The 17,833-nt window shown below is 38.5% G+C and overlaps 1 protein-coding gene across 2 annotated transcripts; it reads left to right on the forward strand.

Moving 5' to 3' along the window:
- Positions 1 to 670: 670 nt before the first annotated feature.
- LOC137191330 (TNF receptor-associated factor 2-like) lies at positions 671 to 16,580 on the forward strand. 2 transcript variants are annotated; one of them, XM_067601346.1, is made up of 10 exons: positions 671 to 1,231; positions 3,930 to 4,008; positions 4,522 to 4,620; positions 5,123 to 5,284; positions 5,501 to 5,575; positions 5,708 to 5,782; positions 7,804 to 8,286; positions 8,671 to 8,848; positions 8,971 to 9,119; positions 16,476 to 16,580. In XM_067601346.1, the coding sequence occupies exons 1-10, from the start codon at positions 1,044 to 1,046 to the stop codon at positions 16,575 to 16,577; spliced, it is 1,590 nt and encodes a 529-aa protein (XP_067457447.1). In that variant the 5' UTR covers positions 671 to 1,043; the 3' UTR covers positions 16,578 to 16,580. The 2 variants fall into 2 exon arrangements, with proteins under 2 accessions (XP_067457447.1, XP_067457439.1); XM_067601338.1 differs by having other exon boundaries at positions 676 to 1,231; positions 10,473 to 16,580.
- Positions 16,581 to 17,833: the final 1,253 nt, after the last annotated feature.

Here is a 17,833-nt window from a genome sequence, read left to right on the forward strand (position 1 = left end):
TGGGCCTGCTCCATCATATTCACACCATCCAATCCAGTATCCATACCAAGGATGAAAACAAGTCACTCACATCTCTCATATTCTACCAGATGAAACTGATGATTTTGATATTGGCCACATGGAAGCACACAATAACAATGCATATAGTATCAAGTTTCAGACACTTCACTTCACTTCACTTCCATTCCATTCAATTCAATTTAAAGGGGCTTTATTGGCATGGGAAACATATGTTTACATTACCAAAGCAAGTGTGAACTAAAAAGAAACCAAAAAAAAGGCTACTATAAGTAAATATCTACTAGAATAAGGGAATGTGTAAACAGAATGTATCACATTGCAACATTTTTTCAATTATGATTTTTATTATTTCCTTCACAGATATCCAAATAGACAGTTCAATGCATTTTTCAGATGATATTCACAAAAAACCCAAACAAATAAATAATTAAAAAATAAAAAGACAACAACAGCAGGTACAAATAAAATAAAAATTGTAAAAGCTACATTAAAGTTACAAATTAAAAATACTATAGATACAAACAAACATATATACGCACATGTATCACATTGCAACATTGTCGTCAAATATATAAATAATTCTCTCTCTCTCTCTCTCTCTCTCTCTCTCTGTTTCTCTCTCTCTCACACACACACACGCACGCACACGCACACGAACAGAAACACTTCGCTCGTGCGTTGCAGACAGGATGACAGCACTTCATCCCGGCTATAAACGTCCTCGCCTGCATGCTGCTCCCTCGTGCTTGCGGCGCCTAGTGGTAGACTCAGTGAAGTGCACCTGAACGTAGCATCCTCTGCTGTCACTTTTATCACATTAAAGCGTCTGGTCCTATTTTTTTTTTAAGCGCATGAAGATCACATATCATTACGCGTTGTTAACATGAGCAGGAATACATATTTTAATAAATAGCAAAAGCGCAATGAGTCGTTGCTGGAGAATATTGCTAAAATCACATTCAGCTGTGTGTGCTGCCTTGAACACACCCCGCTGAGTACCCCGATATTGTTCAAGGGGAATAATGGCTGCACAGGAGCCGTCTCCACCATCTTCCCTGGAAGGCAACAAACCTGGCTTCCCAAAGAAAATTCTGGCCAACAACCTCGAAGACAAGCATTTGTGCAATTCGTGCCAGAAAGTCCTGAGAAGGCCCCTGCAAGCCCAATGTGGTCACCGCTTTTGTTCGTTCTGTTTCAACAAAATAGTGAGGTGAGTGTAGTGTCATGGTTGCAAGCGAGCTAGCTAACAGTGAGATGTGCAGCAGTCACATATGAGCAGTCAGAGCTCGTTACCAACCCTACCTCTAAAACCGTTCAGTTTAATGCTGCTCTGTTTATTGTCACAGTTAGCGAGTAAACAGACAAGTTAGGGTGTTAAAATTGCAAAGAGCCACTGCAAAATTCGGCGTACATATGATTCACCAACAACCACTTTATCCCGATAAAATCTCCACTGTTGATGTGCTGTCCTCGCAGTCTCGTCCCGCTAACCTCTGTGAGGCTGGCCGGAGCTAGCCGTGTACATTTCACAAGTTGAACTTGACAGTGTCTTTTATTACTGTCATATCAGTTCAGTATGTATGCCGAATTTACTACAAGGTCCGGCAACTGTTAAAGTCTTTATAATATATTTCACTCGGTGTGTATATTTGTCGATAAGCGTGCGAACCTTAAACTGATCAATTTCTAATCGTAGTTTAGGATGACCTTTATTAATACTGTAGATAAGTGACCTGATTATGATCCATCCAATTTATTCACTATGTACATCATAACATTTTTATATTCTAGCTTAACAGCAGCAGGGACGAGAATATGTTTTAAACAATCATAATAGAGAAAGAGCACATTGAATATTCCCATATCATTATTATTATTATTATTATTAGTAGTAGTAGTAGTATTATTATTATTAGTATTATTATTATTTGCATTTGGAAGTGAGAACACAAGCTTGCTTATTGCTGGTTGTTGTTTGTTTTTCTTACATGTGTATGATGGAAACATTTTCAGTTTTAGTTTAGTAAAATGATTCTGATTAATGACTGCTGTCATTCCCATATTCAAAAAAAAATCTTACAAAACAGGTGTTACACTAGAATCTGTGGCTCTATATGATTACAGTAGAGTCACATTTTTACTAACAGCTACAAGTGCAGTAAAGTATGTAAATGCAATAAAGAAATACATCAAATGAATAAAGTAAATGAAATGTAGCATCAGGAATACAGGTGAACTTTCTCAGGTCACAGAATTCATAATCAAACTGCTTATATGGGCAAGAAATAAGGTTTTTGTCGGTGTAAATGTAGTTGTGTTGACGCTCTCATCCCCACCCCAATAACAAGTCCAAGTTTTGTATTTAGACATTGTTATGGAGTATATAAAATACAAATGCTAAGGAATTATGATCTTACCCTGTCGTGTAGAAGGTCTCAGTGTTGAGTTTTATTGTAGTTATTGTGGTTTACATTGTGATTACATGCTGCATATTCCTAAATAAACTTGTAAATAACCACAACTAAATGACAGACAGAAAACCTGAGGTCAGGTTGTAATATTTCTGCCAGAGGAGAGCTGATTGGTTTTCTGGGAACTTGTCATACGCAGTGACACAGAGGTGGGAGGTTGATGTCACCATGTGGCCCAGCAGCAGATTTCTTTCCCCAGAGAGCCTCTTAATAAGTTAATATGGTCATGCATTTGCAGAATGTAATAACTGATCACTGACATCTGCATGTAAACAAGATTTTACAGTAATCAGACTATGTTAACATGTTATTCATGTCTTGTTATCAAATTTCACAGTCATCTGTTCTCTTGTGTGCATGTAAATGTGAACAGCTTTTGCTACAATGGTTCAAGCTTTTCCACATTTTCAGGTGCTGTATTTGAACTAACGAGACCAGTGTCTCATTAGATAAAATACAATCAATACAATGATAAAATGATCTCAACACAAGGTAAACTGGTGGTGGAGCTTCAACTAATGATTCATTTCATCATCAGTGAATCTGCTGTTTATTTTTTTACATCCTCAAACGTATTTTTGAGTTTTTCAAAGCCTAAAGACAGTTTACTATTATGTAAAAGCATCAAATCTTCACATTAGAGGAGCTGGACCCAGTAAAAGGTTGATATTTAAAACAATGATTTGGTCATCAAAATAGTCGCCAGTTGGTTTTATGTCGATCAACGTATTGATTAATCAACTAATCGTTGCAGCTCAGTTGCAGGAGGGTCTCTGTTTAAAGATCCACTGACTCCTGGTGGTTGACCTTTGACCTTTTCCCAGTGGATACTGTGTCTGGTTAAGGTCTGATGTTCACAGACTTCCAATGTTATCTGTTTCCACTGTTCATTCAGTCTCTTGTTGAGGGTCCTCGTTGTTTCACCGCTGTAGTTTACCCTGCCGCTGTCGACCGTGATGTCATGCTGATGTCATATGTTCGAGATGAGAGAAGCCTACCAACCACAGCCAGAGTTTAACAGTGTTTTAATAATGAATATAGTCAAATCTAGAGCTGAAAGGATTAGTCAATTAATTGTTTAGTTGATAGACAAAAAGTAATTGGCAACCATTTAAATAATAGATGAATTGTTAATTGACATTTTTCAAGCAAACATCTAAACTACTCTCTGCTTCCAGCCTCTCTGTTTTTGTATCATTGTCAGATAAAATACTGTATTGTTGCCATTTTGGGAACCTGTGACAGACATTTTTCAATAGTTTAATAATTCTGATGTTTAATAGACCAAAAAATGAGTCTAGAAAATATTCAGACGAATCAATAATGAAAATAATTGTTAGTTGCAGCTCAAGTAACATCAAGTATCTTGTCTGACGCGGGGTAGATAGCATCTTGATAATGCAGTTCATTTATTTATGTGTCCTTCCTCTCTTCAAGTTCTGGGCCACAGAAATGCAGCGCGTGCATCAAGGAGGACTTGTTTGAAGAACCCACCTCCATTCTCAAGCAGGGTGGTGTAAGTACACAGAGTTTCTCATGGTCACAGTAAATACAGCACTGATACAACACTTTGTTAACATGAGGAACAGTTTGTAATTAGGAGAAGAGTTCAGCCAGGTTTGGTATTTTTGGTTGCAGGGAATGAGAGCCAAAATTCTTCTGGATGTAAAAACCCTTTAAGTAACATAAAGAGATATAAAGAGTCAGCACTGTAACGTCACACTCATTGTTTGTTTTCTAATCCACTGTGCCGGAGCACAGCGCCAACACAACAAAAACTGTCCCAGATCGAAAACTTTGTGACTGCTTCATGATGTTTGGCAGCTCAGACAATAGATGGAGCAACTATAGTCCAGTGTCCCTACAATGACCATATGTGTGGGGAGAAATTAGAGCCAGAAGAGAAAAGTGAGCTCCAAGTATCCTGATCCTCAGTAAACTGATGCAGAGTTGCTCGTAGGTAACACAACCCTTCAGACTGTAACCGAAGACACAAACCAGCGACAACAATCTCTGCTTTTCCATCCAGGCGTTTCCAGACAATGCAGCCCGGAGAGAAGTGGAGGCCTTGGCAGCCGTCTGTCCCAATGAAGGCTGCACATGGACGGGGACTATCAAAGAATTTGAGGTGGGCAGCAGCAGCGGGATGTTCTGTTTGCATTAGCAGTCATTTAGTACACTTACACGGTGAAAAACACTCAGGCTGATTTCCTGTGAATCCCTCGTGTTTAGCTAGGTGACCTAAATCCGTCACTACTAATAAAAACTAATTTCTGAATGTAAATACATTGGCTACTGCAAAGAAACCTGCATTCAGTCTGAGCAGCTCATTTAGATAAGACTGTAAGTAATTAATGAAGTAAAACTTGATTTTATAGCAGTTTTCAAAAGCAGGGTTATAAAGCGCTTCACAGTTACAAAAAGACAAAAAACGCATTTGAATTAATATCATAAAATAAAATATTTTATAATATCATAAAATACTGCTGTTCATTTTGTGTACTATCAGTAATTAATGATTTAATATTGGTCAATCACTACTGGATCTGTCACTAGCACGGATAGACAGTGTGTCAGCATGTTTTATTTTTTTTTTAAAGTATTCCTTGCTGTATTTTTGTCACCTGCAGGTCAGCCATGAGGGCCACTGTGACTTCATGATCATCCTGTGTCCTTCCTGTAAAGAGCTGATGAGAGCCAACGAACAGGAACGGCACAATGAGCGAGAATGTCCAGAGAGGACACTCAACTGCAAATACTGCAAAGAACCCTTTCTCTTAAAGAACATCAAGGTGAGATGTGCTAGTTTGGTCCAGGTATATGGATTTATTATAGAGATATATCATCTTGTAATACTGTAACACGATACTTGCAACTGATGTTATAATCAATATATATTATGAATTAAAAGCAAAACCTTTAAGAGAACTTTGCACCTTTAAAATATATTTACTAATCTAGGATGAGATATTTCAAACTGAGCTAATCTTTTGTCTTTTTTTTTTAAGGCTCATGATGAAATCTGTCCAAAGTACCCGATGATTTGTGAAGGTTGTGCAAAGAAAAAGATTCCCAGAGAAAAGGTATGCCAGATATTTGTTTTTAAAGTGATTTTTCATAATTCTGTTAGATTGATCTCATTTACTCTCATTTAGCCAGGTACACAGTGTTCTATACATCATTAGCTTCTTTCATTTTTTTGTTTTGTTTTGCAGTATGTGGACCATATTAAGTTCTGCAGTAAATTTAAAGCACCATGCAGATTTCATGTTGTTGGCTGCGATACGTCTGTAAGTAGACATTTTTGTCATAATTTGCTGTATGTGTAACAATGGCTAATGTAAGAAGTGCTGGATTATTTAATAACTTGGCAAAAATCAACAAAATAACCCACTTAGTGGATAGAAAGAGTTTGTAAGATACAATTTTCAGACTGATGTTTTGACTAATAACTATATATCATGTTGTTATTATATTTTCACCATTTAGAGGAAGATTCCTTATTTTGCCAAGGTATTACATTATTCAATAGTTGGTTGCTACATGCCTGTAAATTAATTATATGTTGTTGAGTATGAAGCTCATGTGTGTGTATGCACAATACCTATAGAAAGTATTCATCAAACATGGACTTTTTCATGTGTTACTGTTCTACAATAACACATGAAGTCGCTGCGTTCAGACACTGATCAACAGAACTGTGATTGCAGTGTTGACCCCTGCAAGTCTGTATTACAGTAGAAATTACAGAAGAAATTCTAACTATGAATATCTGGACACTGCAGCTTTCCCACTATTCATCTTTACAAAATGTTGTGAAATTGAGATCAAATAATTTAACAAAGCAGACTGAAGAAGATGGTGAGATGGAGTTGAAAGCTAGTAAGGAAAAAGCTTGAGTTAAAAGAGCACTTCACTGATTTAGCATTGCACATTGCAGCAGAACCAGAGATAGCGTCTTTTTTTTTTTTTTTTAATCCATGCATTCTTCTTCCTTGTCAAAAGCTGGTGCCTACATTACCCAGAATGCAACTCAACCACCAACAATTCTGTCGGAGATTCGGGTGTGTTATGCTAGTAGCAGCTAATGTAGCCTGGAGCTGTTAGCCTCCAGCAGAGACGAGGAGGTCTGGTCACTTCTTTCTAACTCCACACTCCCAGATTTTTTAACTTTTTACACTTGTAGTCTTCATCCCAGTCGACGCTGACTCAGGTGACATCATTTCAGGAAATGTATCAGATTTCACACAGCTTCTTAGTTTTATATAACTTTTTCACATATGCACCGCCTGGAGTTCACTTTTCCTTTTTTTTTCTTGTTAAACTGCAGTTTCCAAAGTCAAGAATGAATTTTCATGTTCTATCAGTGTGTGGAGGTGTAGGAAGTCCAGCCACAGATCTGGGCTCTAACTCATTACTGCTGTTGTTCTGATGTTTGGCATTGATGTAATACTGAAATATAAATATCGGTCCAAATGGAAGTTCTCCTGCAGCAGGTTGTCCTCCAGGATCATCTGACCTTTTCTTTCACAGTCTCTGCAGGGTGTGCAGCAGGGGATGCTATGTTTCTGCTCATGTGCTGTGCTTAGTATCAGATCAGGTCAACAGACCACAGAATGCACCTGTGGTAGACTATAAACCATCACTAGCCAGGATGTCCTGTGAGTTTTTTCAATAGTCGTAAGATTACCCAGTTTTCAAACCAGATTAACAGCTGTGCTGCATTTTGTCTGGTGTTTTTTTTTAATGATTGATCAGTTTTATTACTGTACCAATATGCATACAGGCATAAAGGCATATTCAGTGCCTTGTTCATTTTCTTGCATTCTTCCCTTGAATGGTCCTTTTAATTCACATTATTCTGGACCAGATTTCTTGTCTTCATCCTGTAGTTTTTGACAGAAAACTGACTAATCTGCCGTTGAACCATCCAGATGCAGGTTTATTTCTCCTAAGATTAGTTTCTTACCTTCACTACATGTAGCTAGTCTCCTTTCAGCTTAATATGCAACCAAAAGTATGATGATGATGGTAAAGGGGGTTAATAGTTATGTTTTATATTTCAATTTTCACTTTAATATCAAAGCGTTTCTGTTGTTCAGTGTCATTGTGCTTAAATAATAAAACATGGAAAACTGTGGGGATGAATACTTTGAATAGTGTATTTATCCATCATTAGCTCCATGATTTCTTTGCTGTATGCTTATGGCTCAGTGTCACACATCATTGTCATCCACATGTAACGGATGAGAATATTGTCTGTGTTGGTAATGTGTATTGTGTGTGCTTGTATCTTTTTTTTTACCCAAAGGTGGAGAAAGAGAAGATCCATGACCATGAGCGGCAGTGTTCGTACGAACACCTCAACCTGCTCCTGCATTTCATCATGGGCATCAAGGTGAGTCTGGAGAGCCTGCAACCCCAGAGCCTGGAGGTGGCCAGCCACAAGCTGCAGGAGCTCCACCAGTCCCTCAGGGACCTAGAGATGAAGATGAGCCAGCTGGGTGGGTGTGTGGCAGCTCCCGTGCAGGGTGCATGCGCCCCAACCCTGACCACCTCCTTCACGCCGCTGCCCAGCGCCATGGGCGCCGCCCTGGAACTGCAGCTCCAGAGCGAAAAGACCAAGGTGGCCGAGCTGAGCCGGCGCTGCCAGGAACTGGAGCTTAAAGTGAGCACATTCGAGAACATCGTCTGCGTCCTCAACCGAGAGATGGAGCGCTCCTGCACCACCATGGAGGCCTACAACCGCCAACATAGACTGGACCAGGACAAGATCGAGATCCTCAACAACAAGGTGACAAAATGACAATAATGACATACAGTCCAATGGTGGATCTCACTGCATTAAATGAAATCTTAATGATCCCAGTGGGACATTATATTGTCAAGGCAACAGGAATTAAAATATAGCTAGTAACACTAGAGAATATTAAATGGTCACTTTGTCGGTATGTTCTCATCCCTGTCAGTCAAAAAGGGTTTAATATATTTCTCAAAACATCTTCAACATAATCCAAATGTTTCGTAAATGATTGCACTATGATCCATAGAACAACTGTCACCTATATTTAGTAGAATTATTATAATATTATTATTATTATTCAGGTGTTAGCTTGTTACATTAAACTACATCTACTCGACAGCGAGCATCATCTGAACAGGCTTGTTTGTGCTGCAGGTTCGTCAGCTGGAGAGGACTGTGAGTCTGAGGGACCTGTCCATCGTGGAGATGGAAGGGAAAATGAGGGAGATGTCTGCAGCCACGTATGACGGCATCTTTGTCTGGAAGATCTCTGATTTCACCAAGAAGAGGCAGGACGCCGTGGCCGGCCGCGCCCCTGCTATGTTCTCTCCTGGTAACAGCTTCACATGACGACCAACATCTGAGTTATAATTCAGACAGTTGATGATGAGAAATCTTTCTAATTAAGATTGTCCACTTCTTGCAGTGAATAACACACATTAATATGTTTTCCAGCCTTTTATACCAGTAAATACGGCTACAAAATGTGTTTGCGGATCTACCTGAACGGTGACGGAACCGGACGAGGCACCCACTTATCTCTGTTCTTTGTGGTGATGAGAGGACACAGTGACGCACTCCTCAAGTGGCCTTTTAATCAGAAGGTAATCAGGATCTCCACCTTGCAGACAGACATAATGACACAAATAATTAGCTTGAAATGGATATATACATATATGCATATAAAACTATATTATATTATTCAAATAGGTTTAATGTACTGGCCTGACATGAAAAGAAATGCTTAAAGATCCCAACCAGACGTGATTTAAGACAAATAACAATAATCCTCTGAACAATAATGTATTTCCACTAAAAATTCCAATTACCTAGTTAAATATATAATATAAATTTACTCCTTTTCCCTCAATGAAACCTCCAGAATCTGTAAACATAAAAATGTGTGTCTTTTCAAAAGTTCACCCACTGGACTCTGAAGTCTCCTATTTGACTGAAGAGTCTGTGTATGTGGCAAATTTCATGTTTCCAAATGTTAAGTGTTAAGTTGCATTTCGGACTAGGATTGGCTTCTACACTAGCTGTGATATCACAAAGTTATGCTCTTATGAATGTCTTAAATCAGATTTAATTTAGTGTCAAACTCTGCACAAACATCATTCTGCACAGTGAAGCTCAAACATCAAAGACATATTGCGTAGTTGGGAATTACGCTCAGTTCCTTTCTTTCTGAGAGTGAGAGGAGATGATTGATCCGACTCTCAGGTCTGTGCGCTAAATGCGGAGCTGGAATCAGGATGTATTTTAACAGCCTACCTTACCAGAAACACAGGAAACGGGGAAAACTGCTGACTTGGCTCTGTCCAGAGTTGAAAAATATGCCTACCGACACCTCTACAGCTCACTTATTAACACGTTTTATCCTGTTTGTGTAACCTGTGCACAAATAGAAATGTAAGAGAAGTTACATGCTGGAACTATTTCTTAGCTAACATAATTTTTATGAACAGTTTATGAAAACAAGGAACATCTTATTTAGCAACCTTTTCTATGTGTTGGTAGGTGTATTTTGTTAAACAGTATTATGCTATATATCCATACTGCAGCTCCCTACTGCACATACAGACATGAGACCGGTATCAGTCTTTACATCTAACTCTCAAGAACAAAGCTACTGGTGTATAACATGCACAATATTTCATACACACTGGATATAAAAATTAGTTTATCATTTTGACCTGCAGGTGACTTTTGGCTTTATTTTTAGATGATTTTAAAATCCAAAAGTACAGTACCATGTAGGTCTTTTTTGATTTTATTTTTTTAAATTAGTTTCTGATTTAAGTCTTTTTTTTATTAATTTGATTTACCTTCTATGAGCCATTGTTAATTTTGAATACAATGTTAACCATATTACTTTATAACTAGCTTCTGGAAGTGCATTAGTAGGTGAGCTCCAGTTTTTGTAAGGCTAGACTCTGGCTAACATCTGTACCCAGGTCACCCTAATGCTGCTCGACCAGAACAACAGGGAGCACATAATCGATGCCTTCCGGCCCGACATCTCCTCCTCATCCTTCCAGAGGCCCGTCAGCGATATGAACATCGCCAGTGGCTGCCCGCTCTTCTGTCCGCTCTCCAAGCTGGACTCTAAAAACTCCTACATTCGTGACGACACCATCTTCATCAAGGCCATTGTAGACCTCACCGGGCTCTAGGCAAAAGATGAGGGCATTAATCCAACCCTGCCTTTTGTTGCTACTAACCTGTTTGAATCAGCAGGCATTTTTATCACCAGTGACTGGCATTTCTCTTTGGGGTCTGTCTAGTTCATTTGGTATTGGATTGTTGGTGGCAATATGCAAGACCAGAGCGGGAAACTAACTTTTTTTGGCCACTAGCCACTGTGGCTGGTGGTCTTCCTTAGCCACTGTAACTGTTTTACCAATCAAACACTTTTTATTCAACAAAAATATTACCTACCAAAGTGACTGGGCGAGTGAACACAACACATATGCCAGTATTTGTCTGGTGACAGTTGTTTATTTGACCCTCACGCAGCATTTCAGCTGATAGACGCATCCTAAAGGTGTGTTCAGACAGAACATGAAGCAAATTTTCACCTTGCCTCATTTGCGCGTATTTGACTGCTGGACCGTTTGTATTTATTTGCCAAAATACAAACTGTACATTAGCTGTAAACTAGCTAGCAACGGGCACACCGACCCGCTCTGTAATTATTTTGCTCAAGTTGAGACATTATCAACTAACACGGACGTGTATTCACATCTGGGCAAATTTGCGTCCACTCAAGTCTTTCCATTGAATTTGTATGCAATCGCGCCGCCCTTAAAATTCGCTTTGCATTCTGTCTGAAAACACAGTAAGACCTACATAGAATATTATGCTAAGTAGACAACTAAGATGACTCTAATGTCTCTAATCTCTAGTGATCATCATATGGCTTCTTGCACCATAGATGAGGCTTATCATGTTCAGTTTTTCACAAGAACTTATTTTAATCCCTATTTTATGTCCCCTCATGTTCAAAGGTTGATGTTTCCTGCTGCAAGTAAATATGGTCTTCTTATAAAAAGGGCAGCTCATATGTTGATTTAAGTATTAGAGAGGGAGGACAAAAATGGGGGGGGGGCAGGGACACCAATCAGCTGCTAGCTATGGCCCAGAGTCCCTCAAAAATAATTAAAGCTGCATCAAGTTTTTTATTTGTCACTTGGGGGCAGAACAAGCTAAAAATTACACGTTTGACATACTATGGCCTTGTACAGTTGCTCTGGCTCATTTGTTAGCAAGCTAACACATCCAGCAGAGCAGCATTAGCATTCATTTGCAGTTGTGTTTCTGGTGACCAGATAAATGTAAGTACAATATTCACTCTCCTTTTTAGCTCTGTTTTGGTCTCCACCAACCCCTGAGAAAAAATATCATCTGATCATATTTATCTGCTAAATGCTCCGCTGTTTACCAGCTAGTGGCTAACTTTGCCTCTGCCGTTTAGTGCTGTGACAGGTAGTGTACAGCGGCTTTATCAGAGCTTTTTCACTTGAAATAGCTGTGAGCCGCTGCAAGAAAAAAACTGGTGAGAGACTGAACCAAAACGGTAAAATTACAGGTTGTAAAACCAAAACGATTAGCTAAACGAAGCTAAAACACACCGTAGAGCTGAGGGAAACTGATAACTGTCTGTAGGTATGTCACTATGAGTGACTCATTTCATGTCACATGTAGTCATTTGCCCCATTGTTAATATAAAAAATATTGATAGTGCAGCTTTAAAAAAAAACAAACGTCAAACTAAAGTGCTTGTGATGCAAATAGTATTTTTGTTATCGATTTTCACCTGGGTTTTTGTATTGTATTTTTGTATTTTTAAAGTTTGAAATTTCAAACACCAATAAATTCCCAGATTTTTCTTTTTGTTTTTGAAAATAAAAAAAAAAACTGAAAATTATGAGCCTTAGACCAGTGACACCGTAGCGATGTAGATTTAAACAGACTACAAACACAGCGATAGATCAAGCAGGTCTAGGCGCTTGTGCTCACTGTTGGCTGTACTGCCTGACATTGTGTTGACCATTAATGTTCTTTCAATTGCAGTTTTTGCATTTACAAATGTGGAGTTCCAATAACAGTGTGATGCCCATGTAGCCTTCACAATATCGCTCAGCTTTGCACACAGTTTGTAGTGCAGTAGGGATTTTGAACTTGTTTACTCTTTCTTAACATCTATGCCTCCCAACTCTCAAGTCCTGTGTTCATTGGTAATCATTTGTGGCGGTGGACATTGCTTGAATTCCATGAATTCTGAGTGCAGTATTTAAGTTGTGAATGTTGTTGTGCGTGTGTGTGCGTACTGTTCCAATTCTTTGCTGTTAGTTGCAGTGTTTGTTTGCATGTTGGATCTGTGGAAGATGCACCGTAGCTTGCAACTGTGGCTGTGTCCAGGAAACTATAACAGCGATGGTAGTCAAGCTGATTTGCCCAAATGGAAATATAACATATTTTATTAGAAATAAAGCATATATTTGCATACAAGTTCTTATAGATTCAATAAATATCTTTTGATATTAGACTTTGGCTATATTTCAATATTTGCTGTCTGCATATAAAACAGTTCTTTGACCATCTTACTAAGGATATTTTCATTTTCATTTTAGCAATTTGTAATATTTTATAACATGCATACGTACAAATATTGAAATGTCCAAACTTGAATATTAAATATATTTGTGCAGTGATTTTGTACCTGGATACCCACATGAGAGGTATATCAAAAAATATGTCCACTGCAGTGTCCTCACAAAGTATTTAATTCCTGTTTTTAGCAATGCTAACAGCGTAGCTCTAGGATTGGTCGGTGAGCCGGTCCGCCACCTTTGTCCAGAATGAAATATCTCAACAACTATAAGATGGATTGCCATGAAATTTCGTACAGACATTTATGGTCCCCAGAAGATGAATCATAATGACTTTGGTGATCTTCTGGATTTTCCTCTGGTGCTGCCAGATCAGATCACTTTTTTTTTTTTTTTTAGTGAAATGTCTCAACAACTATTGGATGGTTTACAGTGAAATTTGGCACAGACGTTCATGTTCCCCTCAGGAGTAATTGTAATAACTTTGATCTAGATCTAAAATGTCTGTGCATCTAATATTTAGTTTTACAACTTCATGCTTGTAAAACTATTCCCATTAGCCTCAGCTGTACTTTGTGTTACAGGACAATTAGCATGTTAGCATGCTAACATGCTAAACTAAGATGACTAAAACTAAACAGATTCTCCGTTCAACTTCATCCTGAAGGTTTTCAGTAAAACTGATATGCAGGGTATTTATTTTTATGTTATATATATTTATTATGATCTGATGGCCATGAATGGAATATCCTTTTCTTGATCATCATGAAAAGGTCAACTGCCCCTAGCAGTAGCTAACACAGCTTCCGTGTTGACTTAAAATAACGCTGGGTGAACAGATGTGTACCTTTTATTGAGGTTTGCAGTTGGAACACCGATACCGATGGAGATTGGCAGGTTGAAGAAAGGGTCGGTAACCCACTCCTATTTAGTAACACACATCTTGCAACAACATGCTGCTCACTTTGATCGTCACTTTCTATTAATGAACATAAACACGGCAATTGCACGGCTATAGTCTCCTATTCAGTAATGAGACAAATAAAAAAATAATGCGAAATAACGTTTACCTGGATGTCACTCGAGTTCTATAAGTATGTGGTTAGGCCATTGATGCTCTTTATCACAAGGTAAATAAGAGAAATTTCTTGGGAATATATTTGAAACATAATAGAGCCTGATGGTGTATAATACGTGCTTCTACAGTAGTGTTGCAGTAGTGTTATCAAGTGACATCCCTTGTTCGATTGTACATTAAAACCTACCATCTACAGCGGGACTCCTGTTAACACCTGGTGTCAAGAATAAAACCAGCTTTCCTCTGCTGTTCAGTGGGGATCGGAGGGGCAAAGGGTCTGTAGTGACACTGCAACAAGTGGCATGTTTTATTGCTGTGGACTGATTGGCTTCAGCAGTTGCTCCATGTCGCAATTGTGAGCCAGTTTGCCAGACCAGGGTGCAGTATGCTTGAAACAACCTAGTTTGTATGAGGTGTCACCCAACCATGACAGTCTTCCTGGCTGCATCCCGTTGCCTCTCTGATCTCTCTCCACCAACTCTTATTTGTTTCTTTGTAGGCTCGATGAGATGAATCCTACAAAAGGGGAAAACATAATGTTGCACACTCTCCTCAAAGGCATTCATGGTCTTTCTCTTGGTTGTACACACGAAAAGTGACCTAAGTACTGTGTGAAGAATGAAAAAGGAGAGCTTGAGGGAGCTTTCAGACCTCAGACGCAGCTAATTCCACCTTCAGAGATTTTGTTTCGGGTGCTGTCAGACAATCCGACAAGCACTTAAGTATACCGTTTTAAGTACACAGTTTTAAGTATACCGAGGCCTTTAGACTCCTCACTATGACTCATGTTATGGTTTTCATTTCTTCAGGGGTTGTTTCTGTTGTGACATGCACTGATATCTTTGGGGGCGTATACAGTCTGATGTGTTTCTCTCTAAATCTTGACCACATGAGGATTCCCTTCAAATTGTAGCAACATATCAAAAAGACATAGAGAGAGTGCTGGCTGCACCTCCACTGCAACATTACTAAATGCAGAAAACATTGGGATCGTTGAACACTTTGTGAAGACACCGAGTTATATTTCCATATGGGGTGTAGCCCTCAGACATGTGGAGGCTGGAACTGAGACAGGAAGGCCTCTTGATGACAGCAGAGCAGACATATTAGATATGGTTGAGGAAATCGTTGATGCTATCGTTATATTTTCCTATTTTTGGCTTTCCTTACAGCTTTGAACTGACCTACTTTTTACAGAAAAAGAAGTGCCTGTACCTTTTTTATGTTTCATGAGCCCACTGAGTTGTGGATGTGCTTTCATGTGAGTTTAAACTACCAAAATGTGAAACTTTTGATTTTGCGCAGTATATATTTAATTTCTTATTGTTGTCAATGATGAAGCCCCCTCGCCTGGGCCCTTTGATGTGATGAAATCTAAGTGACTAAGAATGTTTCCATTGTCCCTTTGCAGACATAGAACGAATGAATGTTATACAGTGTTTACTTTAACTATACTGTAGATTCAATGAAGTCAAAATATCGGCCTTTTCATCCAAACATGTACAACATGCTTTTAAACCTCTCAACATATATACTGAAACCTCTCTGTGCATGAGATGGTTCAGTAGGAAAAAATACATATATCAAGCACTGGTTCATGTTGTGGACCAGCATTTTATTTTTTTATGATTTCATGAACTATATACTGTATATATATACAGCTTAGGAGCATTACTGTGAGTGTGTGATATCATTTTTGGTGATGCTGAAGTTTGATGAGGTGTGTGCCGCTGTGAGAAAGTTAAACATATCTAAATAATATATAGATTGCATTAATTTCAAAAAAAATATACTGTACAGTATGTTGAGACAGTTTAAAAGCATGTTTGGTTTGTTTGGCTGATTGTGACCATCAGCAAGAGACAACATGCATCTGCAGTCTGACCTCGAGAGGCCGTTTCTGCAGAAATGTTTGATTATCTTGACATGATAGAAACATATCTCTTCTTTTTTTCCTCTTTAGACTACGTTGTTATCGTTGCACATTATGTAGACTACATTTTGCATGTATGACCGCGGCCTCAAATAAATTAGCTGCTACATTTGTTGGGCCCTATGTGCTGATTCTTGCTCGTAGATGCAGCCTGGCAGTACTGTACGGATGTTTCTCTTTGCTCTTTCTTGTAAAACGTGTTACTTGATGTGGGCTGGGATTTCAGAATTATTCATAGCTGGTGAACATAACAAAAGGGCTTCACATTGCATTTCCATCTGCTAAATGTCACATACAGGCATACATACGCATATGTCTGTTTCCCCCGCTGTAGCTTGACCTGTTTAATGGATTGGACAGAACCTTCACAAGACTCCAGCTGAGGAACGAGATCACATTCGAGCTGGTTGATGTTATGCTGAATCAGCGATATTGACTTGTCAGAAATGCCACACTTCCTCACTGTTATTGCAACAGAATAAACAATATGTCAATGTGATGTATGTATTTCAAATACCATGTCAGAGTTGTCAAACTGAAACAGCTCAGTTTGATGTTTGATTTATTTACAAATCTATTTCTCTGTGTATGAATCCTCTGAAGCCCATGTTGAGATTAAGATGAAGAGCCTTCATCTGTAGCAATGACATCAAACTGCAATCTATTTGTTGTTCTCTCTGCTACATTGTGTGGATAGTAAGTCGTGTGTTAGTAAACTCTTTGTACTACAGGAAATTTGTTCCATATTTGTATTTAGTTTTGTTTTATTAAAGGTTTAAAGATGCCCTCTATGCAAAGAAGTGGACTGTTTCTCCATTTTATAATGTAAGTGTTGATACATTTGCTGCTTACAGCTTTGATTAACTCTATTTTACCACATGGGGGCGCACAACGCACATGCATACACACACACAGCTGCAGCATGCCAGTGTTTGATCATCTCAGAGAATATTCCCTTTTTACACAAGACACGTTTTCACATGTCAGAGTAGGAAAAGCACATGAAAGCTACATTTTTGACTTTCACAACTTTACATATTTTTTCACAAATCTATCTTAGATGAAGAAATAAACACAAGGTTCTTGTAGATCCCAGAATATTAGCTTGTTACAGTAACATGTAATACTGCCCCAACACCAGGAGAGGCATTTAAACCATGCTTATGTCACGCTAACAGTGCATAATAAACCTACCAAAAATGACAGTATATTTAAATATGTAAATTCTAACTTTGGCCTGTTGGACCAGAACAGATTTGTTCTTCACAAACACAAGCAGGTGGTAGTCTAACATTAATTATGTGTTGATGCCAGGTTTTTTCTAACAACAGACTTTCAATCATCCATAAATGAAGCAGGCCTCTGTTTGTATGTGGGTAATAAATAAAGTACATCTTTATTCTCAAGGTGCAGCATAACACATATTAAAATATGCTGTAACTCTGTTAGCTCTCACGTACTGATGGAAATATTTGACAGATACCTAAACAATGTTATAAATCAATTTTATTCAAAAATGGATTAAAGGACCAGTGTGTAAGATTAGAGAAGCTATTGGTAGAAAGGAATATAATATTCATAAGTATATTTTAATTAGTGTATAATCACCTGACAATAAGAATTGTGTTTTCATTACCAAACCAAACACTCTAAAGGGGAGGGGTATTTAGTTTGTTGCAATCTGCAATTTCA

This window comes from Thunnus thynnus, chromosome 2, assembly GCF_963924715.1.
Source record: "Thunnus thynnus chromosome 2, fThuThy2.1, whole genome shotgun sequence".
Classification (NCBI taxonomy): Eukaryota; Metazoa; Chordata; class Actinopteri; order Scombriformes; family Scombridae; genus Thunnus; species Thunnus thynnus.